Below are 19481 nucleotides of genomic sequence, written 5' to 3' on the forward strand. Positions count from 1 at the left end.
AAAAGAGTGTTTAAGTAGAATTAGAGCTCAATTTAGACTGTTAAAAAAAGAGAAAGAAAAATTGTATTTAAAAAACATTTCATAATCTTCACATTAACAACTCGCATAATAAATATAAAATGTAAAAACCCAACTGTCCATCATAAACAATACACAAAACATAATTTACACACCACAGGCCATTGAGAACCATCTCATTATTTACTAGACTAAAGAAAGAAAAATAAAATAATTTCTTCAGATAAATTCTAAGAAGATTTTGGTGAATGTTCCTAAGTGCAATTCATGAAAGTCTAATATTATTAAGAAGAGAGTGTATAATTTAAGACAAGTTGGAGGTAAATCTAATTTGAAGAGGTTATTACAATGATTTTTTTTTTTGGTTTAGCCTTTCAAAAAATCTAGAGAAAAAAGATAACATTCTTAAGAGATGTTTTTGTGAACACAAAAGACTTATCTTTATGCTTAACTTAGAAAATAAGACCATTGCAGTGTTATTCTTTGTTAGTGTTAAGAATTGTTTTATTCGTGAATCCGGCCCCTGGAGGATCTTTATAGTATGAACTGATTATTGCTGGTTTCCTAGTTTAACTCTAAGTTTTAAACTCTTATAATCGCTTTATAATAAGCAGAAGGGGGCGTGTCCTGTCGCGTCCAAAAGGGGCGGGGCGCAGGTGGGTGTGTCTCTCAGCTGATGTCGCTCAGCTTCATCTCCGTCGCGGGCGTCAGCGGCAGCGCATCGCGCGGCTTCACGCGTTCGTTTACGCCGCAGCAGCAGAAGCACAGACGGATCCGCGGCGAGACAGTGAGTATGTGAGACGCGGCGCGCTGGATGCTGATGCTGATGCTGATGCTGATGCTGCTGCTGTTGTTATGGAGGATGCGGATGCAGTGATGCATCATTTTGCATGAGCGCTAACACGCATTATGTAATGAGAGCGGATGCTTCGTCCTGTAGTCAGGTGAACGCTGGACCTCCATTGTGCTGCTGCATCCTCCAGAATCAGGTCAGATTTGCTCTGTGTTTGGTTAATGTTTAACTCCAGAGATCATCATAATCAGGGTAGAGTTTCGCTGAAACAGATCCGCGTTGATGTTTACACACTTCACAGACACACATGCGCTTCATACGACTGTTACCTTTGAGAAGCTCCTCGCTCTTTTTCTTTCATTTGTTGGCATGAGAACTTGCAGTCAGTTTCTTTGATAAACGTTCAGCATGAGGAGCAAGCAGTTCTGCTTTTACAATTCTAGAGGGACGCACGTATGTTGTTTACTTTCTCTTGAGCTGTCAGCATAATATCCGTTTATTCCATTTGGAATGTTTTTAACTGTTTTTGATACATGCTTGTCCACATTGGTTGCATTTTCTAGTAATGCTGTGAATGTCATTTATAAAGCAGCTTAGCTGCATTCCACTTCACTGCTTTTTTGTTGTTGTTGTTTTTCTATGTAAACATGCGCTACATGGTTTGACTGCTGTACTTGTGTATTTTCCAGCACCTAGTGTCGCTACTAAGTCATAATTATGAGATAAAAAGTCATAGTTATGACATACCAAACTATAATTAATATTTTATATAATTTGTTTACATGCATGTCATGTGACCATTACCTGACGTCAGAGAACTGGTTGAAAATTCAGCTCTAATGTGTTTGGCTTACAAAAAAAGTCTGGGAATTGCTGTTTTTCACGAGTCATAATTTAGTCACAATAAGTCATAACTTTATACTGTATAAATTATATTCTATCATTTGTATTCTAAGTCATAATAATATTTTAGGTGTTTACATGTGATCATTAACCGGCATTAGAGAACCACGAATATGCCAATGTGTCGATGAATTATAGAAATATTAGCTTCAAATCTCACAGGGACTTTAAGAACATGTTTAAAGTTAATGGGGTTCATCTAATAAAAATAATTGACAAAACCAGCCAATCTGATTCACTAAATCATGTGTTCAGCAACATTTGTTCCTTTAAAGGGAAAGTTCATGCAAAAATTAAAATTCTGTCATCATTTACTCACCCTGTATGAATTTCTGGGCCCCATTGACTTCCAAGTCATTGGAGCCAGGGGGCGGAGCCAGGGGGGTGGCCAGCACTGACTTAAGCTTGGCCCTCCACTCAAAACAACAGTTTTTGTCCCTTTTTGTCTTGCTTCAGTAGCACAACAGTGAACTGCAGTCTGATGAGATGTTGTTAGAATATATGTCAGTAAAACAAACTTTCCTGTCACACACTCTTCAACTGTACGCGAATATAAGGCGCAGTCATGAAATTACCAAAAAGGCGACTGAAGCTGCAAACTGTGCATGAATGTATGTGTATATAACCTCTGATTAACATGGAAAAGATACCTTTTATCACACGTCATTATGTTATTATATTATATACATGCGTTGCATGTAGTTAGGACACAGTGTTACAGGTTTGGAATAACATGAGCAAATGATGACAGAATTTTCATTTACATTTACATTTAGTCACTTATCCAAAGCGACTTACAAATGAGGACAACGGAAGCAATCAAAATCAACAAGAGAGCAATGATATGCAAGTGCTATAACAAGTCTCAGCTTAACGCAGTACACATAGCAAGGTTTTTTTTTATTTATTATATAATAGATAAAAAGAATAGAAAAAGCTAGTGTTAGAGGTCTTTTTTGTTTTTGTTTTTTTTTTATATAGAAAACAAGCGGTTAGAAAACAAATAGAGTGCAAGTCTTAAAGGTCATGTTTTTTTTCTATAAAAAAAGAAAACCAATAGATAAAATAGAATTAGAATAGAGAGTGCTGGAGTTAGAGGGTCAAATAAAGATGGAAGATTTCTGCATGAACTGTAGAGAATTCTGTTATGTGGTATATTGTGAATAAGGCCACTAACGCAGTGTGTTGTGTTGCAGTGTGTGTGTGTGTGACCCGGCTCACTTCCCCTTCATGCCCGTGTGTGCTGGGGCTGTGGGCGGTGGAGTGAAGCGCTCGAGGCTCCTGGCATGGGCAGCGTAGGGAGCGGGGCCTCCAGTCAGCGGCCCATCACAATGCGCAGCGTGGGCACCCGCACCACCCCCAACGGCCCGCTGGCGGCCACGCCGCCCCCCGCCTCGACCCGCCGCCGCCTGGACGACCGCAGCTTCAGCGCCGAGCGCATCCCCGGCCCCAGCACCAAGACCAAGGGCGTCTCCGCCGACGAGCACAGCTACAACGCAGAGAGGAATTTCCAAGCTAACACTCGCAACCACGCCGACGCCGAGCGCGCCCCCCAACGGCCCGCTGGCGGCCACGCCGCCCCCCGCCTCGACCCGCCGCCGCCTGGACGACCGCAGCTTCAGCGCCGAGCGCATCCCCGGCCCCAGCACCAAGACCAAGGGCGTCTCCGCCGACGAGCACAGCTACAACGCAGAGAGGAATTTCCAAGCTAACACTCGCAACCACGCCGACGCCGAGCGCGCCCCGGCACACAACGCCAACCGCCAGCAGACGCTCAACGGGGAGAGGCTGGTGTCCAACGTGGTGTTTGCCAACGGGGCGCGGCGGGAGGGACACAGGCGCGGAGAGAGTCTGGACCTGTGCGGGAACAACATCGTGCTGAACAACGACAAGAACGGCAGCCATCAAGCTACACCGCAGCCGCCGCCGCCACACAAGGACAAGAGCAAAGCCAAACCCAATAATCACAACCCACCAAACATCCTGCCCGTCTCGGGAAAACTCGAGCATGCACAGGTACGCCAACAACGGCCGTGTTCAGGAGGAGATGCCAGTAGTGCATCGTTTAGTGTGTTTTGTAGTGGCACAATAAGAACACAAGAAAATACCCAGCGAAGCACAACAAACCCTTTAGCCTCACAGCACATACATTTATGGAAGCCCTCCTTTAGTGACATAAAAAGTAGAAATTATGAGATAGCTACTAAATCATAATTGTGAGACAAAAAATCTAAATGATGACTTAATCGTAATGTTGAGATAAAAAGTCATAATTTTGCCAGTAAAAGTTGAAATTATGAGATACAGTAGCTACTAAATCATAATTATGAGATAACAAATTATGAGATAGCTTCTAAACCATAATTGTGAGATAAGAAGTCAAGATTATGAGGTAAAAATTATTAGGACATACCAAGTCGTAATTATGAGATAAAAAGTCAAATTGGTGGTGGTTGAGGAGATTCCCCCCTTCCGTGTAAAGCGCTTTGAGTACCCAGAAAAGCGCTATAAATGTAACGAATTATTATTATTTTTATTGTTAGGCTGTTAAAAATTTTAATTATGAGATAGCTACTAAATCGTAATTTTGAGCACTCAAAAAGATGACATATTACATAATAAGGATGAGATAAAAATAAATAATTATGTCATTATAAGTCAAAATTATGCAATTAAACTTCTAAATTAGGACATAACAAATCATAATTATGAGATAAAAAGTTATAATTATGCCATTAAAGTTTGAAATTGTTAAATAGCTTTTGAACCATAATTATGAGACTAAAAAGGCAAAATTATGACATATTGTCAATTTAAACTTTTTGTCATAATTATGAATTTTGTCCCATACTTATAACTTATCTCATAATTGCAACTGTTTTGGTAATAGTTATGAATTTCATCTTAGTGTCTTATAATTTTGACTTTTTATGTCATGATTAAAATACTGGTTGAAAAACTTAATTTTAAAAAGCTTAAATGAAAATTAGAAAGAAATGTTGTCTTGCAACTAACTGAAATATGTGTGTGTGTCTCTGCAGCACAAAAGCAGTGTTAAGTCGCTGGGGGATATTTGTAGCAATAGCCAACAATACATTGTATGGGTCACAATTATTGATTTTTCTTTTATGCCAAAAATCATTAGGATATTAAGTAAAGATTGTGTTCCATGAAGCTATTTTGTAAATTTCCTACTGTAAATATATCAAAACTTAATTTTTGATTAGTAATATGCATTGCTCAGAACTTCATTTGAACAACTTTAAAGATGATTTTCTCAATATTTAGATTTTTTTGCACCCTCAGATTCCAGATTTTCAAATAGTTGTATCTCAGCCAAATATTGTTCTATCCTAACAAACCATACATTAATGGAAAGCTGATTCGACAAATTGACCCTTATGACTGGTTTTGTGGTCCAGGGTCACATATGTGTATATGTACATGCAATAAAAATGACAAAAGGACATAAAAATCAATGTATCAATGAATAAATGCATCAATAAAATCTAAAAATAAAAGCTAATTAAAAATATCAACATATAGTTATACTAAAATACGGTTTGTATTGAAGTAACAAAAAATGAATTCTGTGTTTGATGCCAAATTCAGATGAGTTTGTGTCTCTGCAGACCAATGACTCTCTGGTGCGTCCATCAGCCTTCAAACCTGTGGTGCCCAAGAGCTTTCACTCCATGCAGAACCTGGTGTGTCCCCTCCAGACCAGCTCCGGGACGGCCGGGCCAGGCAGCGGCGGCGAGAAGGCCGGTCCAAACCAGGACAGTCCCGGGACACACGGCGGCGCGGGCCGGGCCGTACAGGGCAGTCTGTCGGACTCCGGGAGGAACTCTCTGACCAGTCTGCCCACGTACACGGGCTCCAGCTACGGCCCGCCGCCCGCGCTCGGACCCCTCAGTGCCTCCACCAGCCACATCAACCGGCTGGGCACCATCGCCCTGGACAAGCCGGGCTACCAGAACGGCCTCAGCGCCTCCGACAGCGGCCGCTCCTCCTCAGGCAAGAGCTCCTCCTCGTACCAGCGCCTCAGTCACCTGAGCGACGCTCCCGCACCCCTGAGACCCTCTCCGTCCTCCGACGACGTGATCCAGGACCTGGAGGAGCGTCTGTGGGAGAGAGAGCAAGAAGTAAGTGAGGTGACAGAACTTTGTAAATTCATTAGCGTTGTGTATGTGTCATTTGTTGTTCTGAACCGTGGTGCATTTTTTCATTGAAGCGAATTGGCAAGTCTCTCTTGGTTTTGTTTACTATTTATTATTATTTTTAGTTATGTATTTTATTTATTTATTTAGTCACTTTGTATCTGACATATGACTATATGTAAATGTGATGTGACTCGCTGGGGCATAATTTTACCATGCGTCACCTGCAAAGTGCATTTGTCACTATGTTTTGTACTAGAAACTATTTATAATTGTTGACAAATTCAATATTTCAAAATTTTAAATCTTCATTCCTCTTTTTATTTATTTAGTTTTTCCATACAACATTGGATATTTTTTAAATGCAATTTTTGAATTTTTTTCTTTAACTTTTCATACTCCATTGGATAATTTTTATTAATTTAAAAATTTCTTTCATTTTGCATACACCATTGGATATTTTTTTTATTAGATTTTTTTTCTTTAGTTTTGCATAAACAGTGGATTTTTTTTTACATACACCATTGAATATTTTTTTATTTTATTTGTATTTATTTATTTATTTTTTTAAATGTCTTTAATTTTGCACATAGACCATTGGATATATATATTTTTTTATTTAATTTGGCATACAACATTGAATTTTTTTTCTAAATAATCTTTAACTTTGCATACATCATTGTATATTTTTAATTATTACTATTTTTTATAATTTTGCATGCACCACTGGATATTTTTTATAATTATTATTATTCACAATTTTGCATATGCCATTGGATATTTATATATTTTTGCTTACACCATTGTTAATGCCTATTGAATTGCATTCATAACAGACCTGCTCAAAAGAGCAAAAGTAAGTCAGCGAGTTTCACTAATCATAAATAGAACATTTTCACCTGGAAAGGTCCTTTGGTTTAGTGGAAATGTTGTTTGATTATAAATAGAATGACCATTTTTATGGTTAACAAGGTTTTAATCCGTTTTTATCGTTCCAAGAAGTAGCATCAACCGCCAGTAAGGCCAGAAACATTCTCTACGCAAGTATACAAATGCAAACACACGATTCTGTGGTACATACAAGCTTTCTACAGTACATGCATTAGGTTATTATTATTAGATTTTCTTCAGATGTGCTGTTATTCATATAGCTAGACATAGAAGAAGTTTATGCAAAGTTACATGACGTGAGCATGCAACAATGCATGAAATCAAGCTTGCATTGTTTGAGACTGTGTTTCGCGTGTTTCGGCCGTGCTGCCCTCCTCACAGGTGATTCACATGAGACGTAACCTGGACCAGAGCGAGGCGGCTATCGTGCAGGTGTTTGAGGACAAGCAGCGTGTGTGGGAGCGTGAGATGGAGGAGCTGAGGCAGAACTACGCCGGGCGTCTGCAGCAGGTGACCCGACGGGCCCAGCGCACACAGCAGGCCCTGCAGGCGCAGCTCGCCCGTCTGCAGCAGGACAAGCGGCGGCTGCAGGACGAGATGACGCTGCTGCTCGCTCAGAGAGAGGAGCTGGAGAAGAAGTGCTTGGACTTCAGGAAGGAGCAGGCCGATATCCTGCCCAGACTGGAGGAGACCAAGTGGGAGGTGAGAGAGACTCGTAGTTCATTTTGAGACTAACATCTGTAGCCTAATGCACATCCACTGCAGAAAGTGCTGTTCTCAGCACATCTAAACATCCTTAAATCAACCAAATCATAATTATGAGATAAAAAGTCAAAACTATGACATACTAAATCAAAATTATGGGATAAAAAAAAATCTAAATTAGGACATACCAAATCATAATTATGAGATAAAAATTCTAAATTAGGACATACCAAGTCATAATTAAAAAAAGATAAATTTACTTGAGATGCAGAATGACATAGGATAAAAAGACTTCAAAATGAAGTGCGAAAAATCAACTTAATTCAAAGGGAAAACAAGCTTATTTTTCTGACCTCATTGACAGATAATTTTGTTTTTAAAGTGTAAATCTCACTTAATTTTGTAGCATTTAAAAATTACATTCTTTTTTACAATTCTTTCTTTTCCTGTAAGATGGACTAAATCTGTGTCTTTTGTAAAATACTCTCTAGAATAAGAAGACGACCTTAAAAAATCTATCAGTGATTTTATGAAGTCTTATATAACTTCATAAAGTATATATATTAAATATGTATGTTCAAAAAAATCACTGTTGAAATATAGGGTTAGGTTTATGGTTATATTATATATATTATATATAGGGATAGGGCTATATATATATATATATATATATATATACACTGTATATTTTGCTGTTATTGTAGATGTTTGGGGATTTTATGATTTACATATTGTACATATACATATTTAAACTTTATTCGGCAAGGATGTATTAAATTGATCCAAACTATATCCAAATTAATGTTACAAAATATTTTCTATTTCAAATAAATGCTGCCCTTTTGACCTTTTTTTTAACCAAAGAATCCTGAAAAATGTATCATAGTTTCCACAAAAAATATTTCCAACATTAACAATAATAAAAATAAAAACCATTATAAATAATTGAGCACCAATAATAATAATTGAGCAGCAAAGCAGTTAATTACAGTTTAACAGATATTCACATAGAAAACAGCTGCTTTACATTCTAATAATATTTCACTGTTTTACTGTAATACAGCCTTGATGAGCAGAAGAAACTCAAAAACTAAAAATTCTTAATTATTACAAACTTTTGACCAGTATTGTATAGCAACAAATATTAGTAGATATTTGGTGAAATGTAATTAATATGGAGAATATTTTTTATTTTTTTTTATATAGCTTAGACTGCACAGGAGTGTGTTATACAGTAGTTGTTTGCGTGTGTGATGTGTGTGTGCAGGTGTGTCAGAAGGTGGGTGAGATCTCTCTGCTGAAGCAGCAGCTGCGGGATAGTCAGGCCGAGGTGACGCAGCGGGCCGGAGAGATGGTGGCGCTGCGAGGGCAGCTGAAAGACCTCAACGCCCAGCTGAGAGACCGAGAGGAGGTCGAGATCAGCCTCAAAGAGTCCTTCTGCACCAAAACCCTGGAGCTGGAGCGCTGCGAGGCCGAGCTGCAGACCATGCTGGCCGAGGTACCAACACTGAATCTAAAAGCATCACTGCAACACAGAAATTATGTTAGATGTGAGTTGAAGTGATGATGTAGACATCATAAAAAAAATGTACAGATAATAAACAGACAAACATCTTTACATTATGGTCTTAAGTGTCATCTGAAAGCTGAATAAATAATCTTTCCATTGATGTATGGTTTGTTAGGATAAGATAATATTTGGCTGAGATACAACTATTTGAAAATCTGGAATCTGAGGGTGCAAAAAAAATCTAAATATTGAGAAAATCATCTTTAAAGTTGTTCAAATGAAGTTCTTAGCAATGCATATTACTAATCAAAAATTAAGTTTTGATATATTTACGGTAGGAAGTTTACAAAATATCTTCATGGAACATGATCTTTACTTAATATCCTAATGATTTTTGGCATAAAAGAAAAATCTATAATTTTGATCCATACAATGTATTGTTGGCTATTGCTACAAATATCCCCCAGCGACTTAACACTGCTTTTGTGCTCCAGGGTCACATATTTCCAGAGATCTTCTTACTATAGGGAGATGAGAGGGTCTGTATTACGTACTATTGGAGAAAGCGTAACGGCTAACTTTGATCACGTGTCCCTTAATAACCAATCACATTACAGCCTTGACGTCACTGAATTTCAGTCAGAGTTGTGCGACACTCAATCGCCGTTTACGGATCCCATAGGAATGCATGAGAAGTGAATCCCACCTGTCGCAAAAAGTCAGTGACTTCTCTTATAAAACAGCATTTTTTCAGTGTAAACTAAAAATAGTTCAATCCAAAAGTATTGTTTAGTGTAAAACATGTTGAAGATTTGCAGATAGGCTGTCGATTCATTTAATTTTTTTAACCAAAGAATCCTGAAAAATGTATCATAGTTTCCACAAAAAATATTTCCAACATTAACAATAATAAAAATAAAAACCATTATAAATAATTGAGCACCAATAATAATAATTGAGCAGCAAAGCAGTTAATTACAGTTTAACAGATATTCACATAGAAAACAGCTGCTTTACATTCTAATAATATTTCACTGTTTTACTGTAATACAGCCTTGATGAGCAGAAGAAACTCAAAAACTAAAAATTCTTAATTATTCCAAACTTTTGACCAGTATTGTATAGCAACAAATATTAGTAGATTAGTAGATTAGTAATGTAATTAATAATATGGAGAAATTTATATATATTTTTTTTATATAGCTTAGACTGCACAGGAGTGTGTTATACAGTAGTTGTTTGCGTGTGTGATGTGTGTGTGCAGGTGTGTCAGAAGGTGGGTGAGATCTCTCTGCTGAAGCAGCAGCTGCGGGATAGTCAGGCCGAGGTGACGCAGCGGGCCGGAGAGATGGTGGCGCTGCGAGGGCAGCTGAAAGACCTCAACGCCCAGCTGAGAGACCGAGAGGAGGTCGAGATCAGCCTCAAAGAGTCCTTCTGCACCAAAACCCTGGAGCTGGAGCGCTGCGAGGCCGAGCTGCAGACCATGCTGGCCGAGGTACCAACACTGAATCTAAAAGCATCACTGCAACACAGAAATTATGTTAGATGTGAGTTGAAGTGATGATGTAGACATCATAAAAAAAATGTACAGATAATAAACAGACAAACATCTTTACATTATGGTCTTAAGTGTCATCTGAAAGCTGAATAAATAATCTTTCCATTGATGTATGGTTTGTTAGGATAAGATAATATTTGGCTGAGATACAACTATTTGAAAATCTGGAATCTGAGGGTGCAAAAAAAATCTAAATATTGAGAAAATCATCTTTAAAGTTGTTCAAATGAAGTTCTTAGCAATGCATATTACTAATCAAAAATTAAGTTTTGATATATTTACGGTAGGAAGTTTACAAAATATCTTCATGGAACATGATCTTTACTTAATATCCTAATGATTTTTGGCATAAAAGAAAAATCTATAATTTTGATCCATACAATGTATTGTTGGCTATTGCTACAAATATCCCCCAGCGACTTAACACTGCTTTTGTGCTCCAGGGTCACATATTTCCAGAGATCTTCTTACTATAGGGAGATGAGAGGGTCTGTATTACGTACTATTGGAGAAAGCGTAACGGCTAACTTTGATCACGTGTCCCTTAATAACCAATCACATTACAGCCTTGACGTCACTGAATTTCAGTCAGAGTTGTGCGACACTCAATCGCCGTTTACGGATCCCATAGGAATGCATGAGAAGTGAATCCCACCTGTCGCAAAAAGTCAGTGACTTCTCTTATAAAACAGCATTTTTTCAGTGTAAACTAAAAATAGTTCAATCCAAAAGTATTGTTTAGTGTAAAACATGTTGAAGATTTGCAGATAGGCTGTCGATTCATTTAATAATAAGCCGTTTCCTCTAAAAAGCTGTTTATTCAGCGTAGTGAAGCCTCTCCTCCGTTGACATCCATTAAAAAAAAAACACCCTCTGGTCTCCTTTCCTACGTACTGCCTGACTGCCAGATGGTTGCAGGCTTGCCTTCTAGTGGCTTTGATATTTCCCTCTCTGTGTCTGTAGGTGACAGTGCTACGAGACAAGCTGAGCACGTTTGAGACGGAGGTGGCGCGGCTGAAGAAGGCCCTCAGTGAACTCAGCAGCAGCTCCAGTCGCGCCAGTGAGCCCAGCCTGACCGATATGGCTTCCCGCAGCCGAGAGCGTCTTCTGTCCCCTCCGGAGACGCGCACGTCTCTCCCTGCACTCCCTGCGCCAGACCCAATGCTCTCGCTGCAGAGCGACGACTCCAAGGCGCAGCGGCAGGATTCAGGCGACCTGAGGCGGCAGCTGGAGCGACTGCAGGGCGAGCTGCGTCTGGAGCGGCAGCAGCGAGAGCGGCAGGCGCTCACCTTCGCTCAAGAGCGCCAGACCTGGCAGGACGAGAAAGAGCGTGTGCTGAAGTACCAGGCGCAGCTGCAGCTCAGCTACGTGGAGATGCTGCAGAAGAACCAGGCTCTGGAGGAGCGCGTGGACAAGCTGGGAGCCCAGATAGCCACGCCGTCGCTGCCAGAGCCCCCTGTGTCTGTCTCCATATCGCTCACCTCTCCTACCCCGCCGGCGGAGGAGAAGAAGCTGCCGGAGATGCACCAGCTGGCTCCGCTGTGGCCCGTGGCGACCCGACTGGAGAGGATCGAGTCGACGGAGATCTAATGCATCCCTGATTACAACTGCATTCAGTACAATCCAAAAACTGAACCACTTCCGAGGACTGTCCAAGGATGCCCTGCTTGTCTGGGGCAGGTGTGTGGGTTGAGGGCAGGTTCGTTGGGTAGTTATGAGAGCGTGTGTGTGTGGCCTTATCAGGAGGAGGTCAGTCGCCAAGCGGAAAACACTCAGGGGATTCACGGACTGTTTCAGCTTCGTGTTTTTACAGGCTCGCGAGGGTTTAGGCGATTAAGAAGTCACCATCGTTCCTAGGAATATCCTTGTGTGATCACGGCATCTTCTGTACTCTGCAGCATTCAAACAATCAAAACTAGAGTCACCAGACTAAAACTGCAGGGAGTTTCTCTTAAAGATCTCGCATGGTGCTCAGACGCAACGCGCGACGCGTTTAGGACCAAATCTTAGTGCTAGTCTCAAGAGTGTTTATGTCGATGTTCGTCGGCCCGCAGAAAGTACACAGAGGTGCAGAACAAATTAAACTGATTATTCAAAAGATTTTATGCTTTTGAAAGAAGTCTGTTTTGCTCAGCAAGGCTGCATTTAATTGATCAAAAATATGGTAGAAAATGTGAAATATTATTACAATTTAGAATAGCCAAAATGTGAATAAAAATATATTGCTGCAACGTCATTATTCTAGTCTTCAGTGTCACATGATCCTTCAGAAATCATTCTACACTCTGAAAACAAATGCTTTGGCTCAACAAAAAAAAGTAATGCAGTAGTTTGCATGAATGTTTATGAGTTATGACAACTTGTAGCAAAATTACATTCACAAACTACATTAAGTTAGATAATTTGTAGCATAAACACAATTTTTTAATTGATTACTTAAGGTCAGCTGATGCAGATATTTCAGTTTAAATTACATGCAATATTAAATATTTTATATTTCATAAATTTTAAATTTCAGTTTAAATTACATGCAGTATTCAGCTATGTAATCAGAATAAAAAGATCAATTAACACAGAAAGTTCTATTTAAATTACACTCAATATTAACGATGTAATACAAATTTAAAAATCAATGCAGAAATTTAAATTACACTCAATATTAATGATGAAAAAAAAATGAAAAGCAAAATATTAAATTGATGTAATAAAAATAGAAACTTCAGTTTAAAGTACAATCAATATTATTAAGTAGATGTAATGATCCAGATTATTATGTCAGCTGTTTTAATTTTCATGGAAACCATCATAATTTTATTTTTCAGGATTCACAGATGAATAGGAAGTTCAAAAGAACAGCATTTATTTAAAAAAATTTTTTTTTGACATTATAAGTGTCTTTACTGTCACTTTTGATCAATTTAATGCGTCCTTGATGAATCAATCGTACTGACCCTGAGCTTTTGAATGGTAGCGTATCAGACTCCGAATGCATTGTTGCGACGCATAATGAATGGCTCTTCTCAGAATACAGTGAAATGAGCTGTTGTTTGCATCCGTGTTAGGCTGTCGATTCATTTAATAATACGCCGTTTCCTCTAAAAAGCTGTTTATTCAGCGTAGTGAAGCCTCTCCTCCGTTGACATCCATTAAAAAAAAAACACCCTCTGGTCTCCTTTCCTACGTACTGCCTGACTGCCAGATGGTTGCAGGCTTGCCTTCTAGTGGCTTTGATATTTCCCTCTCTGTGTCTGTAGGTGACAGTGCTACGAGACAAGCTGAGCACGTTTGAGACGGAGGTGGCGCGGCTGAAGAAGGCCCTCAGTGAACTCAGCAGCAGCTCCAGTCGCGCCAGTGAGCCCAGCCTGACCGATATGGCTTCCCGCAGCCGAGAGCGTCTTCTGTCCCCTCCGGAGACGCGCACGTCTCTCCCTGCACTCCCTGCGCCAGACCCAATGCTCTCGCTGCAGAGCGACGACTCCAAGGCGCAGCGGCAGGATTCAGGCGACCTGAGGCGGCAGCTGGAGCGACTGCAGGGCGAGCTGCGTCTGGAGCGGCAGCAGCGAGAGCGGCAGGCGCTCACCTTCGCTCAAGAGCGCCAGACCTGGCAGGACGAGAAAGAGCGTGTGCTGAAGTACCAGGCGCAGCTGCAGCTCAGCTACGTGGAGATGCTGCAGAAGAACCAGGCTCTGGAGGAGCGCGCGGACAAGCTGGGAGCCCAGATCGCCTCGCCGTCGCCACCAGAGCCCCCCGTGTCTGTCTCCATATCCCTGAGCTCTCCCACCCCGCCGGCGGAGGAGAAGAAGCTGCCGGAGATGCACCAGCTGGCTCCGCTGTGGCCCGTGGCGACCCGACTGGAGAGGATCGAGTCGACGGAGATCTAATGCATCCCTGATTACAACTGCATTCAGTACAATCCAAAAACTGAACCACTTCCGAGGACTGTCCAAGGATGCCCTGCTTGTCTGGGGCAGGTGTGTGGGTTGAGGGCAGGTTCGTTGGGTAGTTATGAGAGCGTGTGTGTGTGGCCTTATCAGGAGGAGGTCAGTCGCCAAGCGGAAAACACTCAGGGGATTCACGGACTGTTTCAGCTTCGTGTTTTTACAGGCTCGCGAGGGTTTAGGCGATTAAGAAGTCACCATCGTTCCTAGGAATATCCTTGTGTGATCACGGCATCTTCTGTACTCTGCAGCATTCAAACAATCAAAACTAGAGTCACCAGACTAAAACTGCAGGGAGTTTCTCTTAAAGATCTCGCATGGTGCTCAGACGCAACGCGCGACGCGTTTAGGACCAAATCTTAGTGCTAGTCTCAAGAGTGTTTATGTCGATGTTCGTCGGCCCGCAGAAAGTACACAGAGGTGCAGAACAAATTAAACTGATTATTCAAAAGATTTTATGCTTTTGAAAGAAGTCTGTTTTGCTCAGCAAGGCTGCATTTAATTGATCAAAAATATGGTAGAAAATGTGAAATATTATTACAATTTAGAATAGCCAAAATGTGAATAAAAATATATTGCTGCAACGTCATTATTCTAGTCTTCAGTGTCACATGATCCTTCAGAAATCATTCTACACTCTGAAAACAAATGCTTTGGCTCAACAAAAAAAAGTAATGCAGTAGTTTGCATGAATGTTTATGAGTTATGACAACTTGTAGCAAAATTACATTCACAAACTACATTAAGTTAGATAATTTGTAGCATAAACACAATTTTTTAATTGATTACTTAAGGTCAGCTGATGCAGATATTTCAGTTTAAATTACATGCAATATTAAATATTTTATATTTCATAAATTTTAAATTTCAGTTTAAATTACATGCAGTATTCAGCTATGTAATCAGAATAAAAAGATCAATTAACACAGAAAGTTCTATTTAAATTACACTCAATATTAACGATGTAATACAAATTTAAAAATCAATGCAGAAATTTAAATTACACTCAATATTAATGATGAAAAAAAAATGAAAAGCAAAATATTAAATTGATGTAATAAAAATAGAAACTTCAGTTTAAAGTACAATCAATATTATTAAGTAGATGTAATGATCCAGATTATTATGTCAGCTGTTTTAATTTTCATGGAAACCATCATAATTTTATTTTTCAGGATTCACAGATGAATAGGAAGTTCAAAAGAACAGCATTTATTTAAAAAAAATTTTTTTTGACATTATAAGTGTCTTTACTGTCACTTTTGATCAATTTAATGCGTCCTTGATGAATCAATCGTACTGACCCTGAGCTTTTGAATGGTAGCGTATCAGACTCCGAATGCATTGTTGCGACGCATAATGAATGGCTCTTCTCAGAATACAGTGAAATGAGCTGTTGTTTGCATCCGTGTGCTCGTATAGAGTATGTTTGGAGGCCGAGGCCTGGTGTGGGACAGAGGAGCGCTCAACCCTCCTGCTCTATTGCCCAAAGCAGCGGCGGAGGACGTGTATTCATTTCAACTCAGAACGTACTGTATCACCTGAATGTTGTTTTTGCCCTTTTCTATGTTTTGAGCTACGTAGAGTAACCTAGAACGAAACAATAAGTCAATATGTTAGTGCACCTGTCGCTTCGGTCTCAGACCATCCTGCTTTTAAACTGAGGACTCGGTTGTTGTGAACAACAGCTACTGAATGAGGTTTGGTTGATGAAGCTGCTAGACTTACGGACAGCGGCTGAGCCAAAACTGTGCAGAGGGCGACGGGTCGATCTGGAATGAGTCAACGGATTATATTTGAATATGACTTTGCATTCTTCCAAAAAGAGCATATAATATGTGTCAATGTATGCTTCCTGAAAGTATCATTTAGAATATTTGACTTTAAAAATGTCATATGCAGTAGATTGATTTAAATGTGTTGAAGTAAGTGCAGAGTGCACAGAAATCACGTGGAATATTTGAAGGGTTTGTGAAGACTGGGATTGTTATACGACGCGTACGGTTTCTGCAGTGTGTATATTCTGTCGTATACAACAGAGCACACTCGGCTCGATACTGTTTCCCACAATGCAAAGTGTATGGATTGACTTTGCATTAACAGTGCGATGACTGAATGGGAAATTTGGTCAAAATGCAAAATCATTGACTTTTTTTTTCATCTCAATTCTTGCCATTTTTCTTGCAGTTGCGAGTTTAAATCTTGCAAATCGGACTTTTGTCCTTGCAATTCTGAGAAAATTAAGAATTACAAGATTTGAATTATGAGATATAAAGTCATTATTGCAAGATGTAAAACTTGCAGGAAAGTCTGAAGTCCTTGCAGTTTGCAAAAAAAAAAGAAGGGTAATTGCAACTTTTTATCTATTTATATAAATGGACTTTTCTTGCAATTCTTTTCTCAAAATTGCAATGCATGACGTCAGAAATTGTGAGATTATCAATTGAAAATGTGAAAACAGTTGAAAATTATCTTTAACGTATCTTACAATTCTGACTTTTTTCAGAACCGAGAGTTATGACTGAGTTGTGAGATATAAAGTCATTAACGTGAGACGAAATGTCAGAATAGCGAGATATAAACTTGTGAGAATTGTGAAATATAAAGATATTATTGCGAGATATAAACTAAAAATTGTGATGTATAATCTTGCAATACAAATTTTTATTTGCAATTCTAGCAATTTTGACTTTTTATCTCACAATTCTGATATTTTTCTCGCTCAGAATTGTGAGATACGAATTCAAAATTGTGAGAAAAAATAGTCACGGTAACTATGACTTTTTATCGTACAATTCTGACTTCTTTTCCCAGTTGCATGTGTACATCTTGCAATTCTGAGAAAACGAAGAATTATTATTATTGCGAGATAGAAACTCAGAATTATAAAATATATAATAAACTCATAATGCAGAGATAAAAAGTCAAGCTCGTTTCTGCCACGGAATTAAAAAAAAATAATTTTATCTCAAAATTCTTACTTTTTTTTATCGCAAATACAAGTTTGGGTCCCACTTTATATTGTGTTCCTAATACCGGTGTACTTACGTAGTAACTAGATGTGTACGTAGTATGTAACCACAGTGTAAGTACACATTGCTACATACTATCTACAGCTGTAATGTTTGTGTAACTACACATATGTAACAACCCACCGAATGGTGTGTGTAAATACAAACGTGTAACAGGACATTGGTAACAACACTTTTTGGTGTTACAATACAAGTGTTACACTTTATATTAAGTAAACCATTTATATGGATTTAGCATGTAATTACTCTGATGTTACACAGCAGCGGCCAGTAACTTAGGCTTTACATATAAATTGTGGTTGGTGTCCAGAATGTTACACTTTATACTAACTCCTCCCACTTTACATATCCCTAAACCTACCCATCTCCACCCCTGGATTAAATTGTTCCAATTATTCTTATACATATTGTTGTTACAAAATGTAGTTATATATGTCCTGTTACACATTTGTACTTGCACGAACCATTCGGAGGGTTGTTACATTACACAAACATTACAGCTGTAGATAGTATGTAGCAATGTGTACTTACACTGTGGTTACATACTACGTACACATCTAGTTACTAATCAATTGAAAATGTGAAAACAGTTGAAAATTATCTTTAACGTATCTTACAATTCTGACTTTTTTCAGAACCGAGAGTTATGACTGAGTTGTGAGATATAAAGTCATTAACGTGAGACGAAATGTCAGAATAGCGAGATATAAACTTGTGAGAATTGTGAAATATAAAGATATTATTGCGAGATATAAACTAAAAATTGTGATGTATAATCTTGCAATACAAATTTTTATTTGCAATTCTAGCAATTTTGACTTTTTATCTCACAATTCTGATATTTTTCTCGCTCAGAATTGTGAGATACGAATTCAAAATTGTGAGAAAAAATAGTCACGGTAACTATGACTTTTTATCGTACAATTCTGACTTCTTTTCCCAGTTGCATGTGTACATCTTGCAATTCTGAGAAAACGAAGAATTATTATTATTGCGAGATAGAAACTCAGAATTATAAAATATATAATAAACTCATAATGCAGAGATAAAAAGTCAAGCTCGTTTCTGCCACGGAATTAAAAAAAAAAATTTTTATCTCAAAATTCTTACTTTTTTTTATCGCAAATACAAGTTTGGGTCCCACTTTATATTGTGTTCCTAATACCGGTGTACTTACGTAGTAACTAGATGTGTACGTAGTATGTAACCACAGTGTAAGTACACATTGCTACATACTATCTACAGCTGTAATGTTTGTGTAACTACACATATGTAACAACCCTCCGAATGGTGTGTGTAAATACAAACGTGTAACAGGACATTGGTAACAACACTTTTTGGTAAAGAAAGTGTTACACTTTATATTAAGTAAACCATTCCTATGGATTTAGCATGTAATTACTCTGATGTTACACAGCAGCGGCCAGTAACTTAGGCTTTACATATAAATTGTGGTTGGTGTCCAGAATGTTACACTTTATACTAACTCCTCCCACTTTACATATCCCTAAACCTACCCATCTCCACCCCTGGATTAAATTGTTCCAATTATTCTTATACATATTGTTGTTACAAAATGTAGTTATATATGTCCTGTTACACATTTGTACTTGCACGAACCATTCGGAGGGTTGTTACATTACACAAACATTACAGCTGTTGATAGTATGTAGCAATGTGTACTTACACTGTGGTTACATACTACGTACACATCTAGTTACTATGTAAGTACACAGGTATTAGGGACGCTTAATATAAAGTAGGACCCAAGTTTGTATTTATATTAAAATGGTTCAGAATTGTGAGATTTTTGTTTCTTTATTCTGTTGCAGAAGTAAGCGTCCGTAGAATGCCACGTGCACTGTTTAAATGACACATTAAGCGTCTTATGAATGAAAACTGCTATGCTGCTTTTTTAATACAAATCTGTGTAAAAGCATCTAATCGAATCAAGAAGGTTTGTATGAGGACGG

The 19481-nt window shown here is 38.8% G+C and overlaps 1 protein-coding gene across 1 annotated transcript; it reads left to right on the forward strand.

Moving 5' to 3' along the window:
* The first annotated feature begins 749 nt into the window (after positions 1 to 749).
* On the forward strand, positions 750 to 12694 carry LOC107567954 (leucine zipper putative tumor suppressor 3-like). Its single transcript, XM_016253771.1, has 7 exons — positions 750 to 805; positions 2911 to 3215; positions 3424 to 3730; positions 5347 to 5868; positions 7147 to 7467; positions 8738 to 8968; positions 11502 to 12694. Exons 2-7 carry the CDS (start codon positions 3001 to 3003, stop codon positions 12126 to 12128), a joined length of 2223 nt encoding a protein of 740 aa, XP_016109257.1. The 5' UTR covers positions 750 to 805; positions 2911 to 3000; the 3' UTR covers positions 12129 to 12694.
* Positions 12695 to 19481: the final 6787 nt, after the last annotated feature.

The sequence above is a fragment of the Sinocyclocheilus grahami genome, unplaced genomic scaffold (assembly GCF_001515645.1).
Source record: "Sinocyclocheilus grahami isolate Dianchi unplaced genomic scaffold, SAMN03320097.WGS_v1.1 scaffold1200.1, whole genome shotgun sequence".
Lineage (NCBI taxonomy): Eukaryota > Metazoa > Chordata > Actinopteri > Cypriniformes > Cyprinidae > Sinocyclocheilus > Sinocyclocheilus grahami.

What these genes read in the sequence shown, in the direction of transcription:
- LOC107567954 (XM_016253771.1), top strand. Translation starts at nt 3,001, where the DNA reads ATGGGCAGCGTAGGGAGCGGGGCCTCCAGTCAGCGGCCCATCACAATG. An exon ending in GAGCACAGCTACAACGCAGA is followed by an intron (nt 3,216 to 3,423) that starts GAGGAATTTCCA and finishes GAATTTCCAAGC; the next exon opens with TAACACTCGCAACCACGCCG. An exon ending in GAAAACTCGAGCATGCACAG is followed by an intron (nt 3,731 to 5,346) that starts GTACGCCAACAA and finishes GTGTCTCTGCAG; the next exon opens with ACCAATGACTCTCTGGTGCG.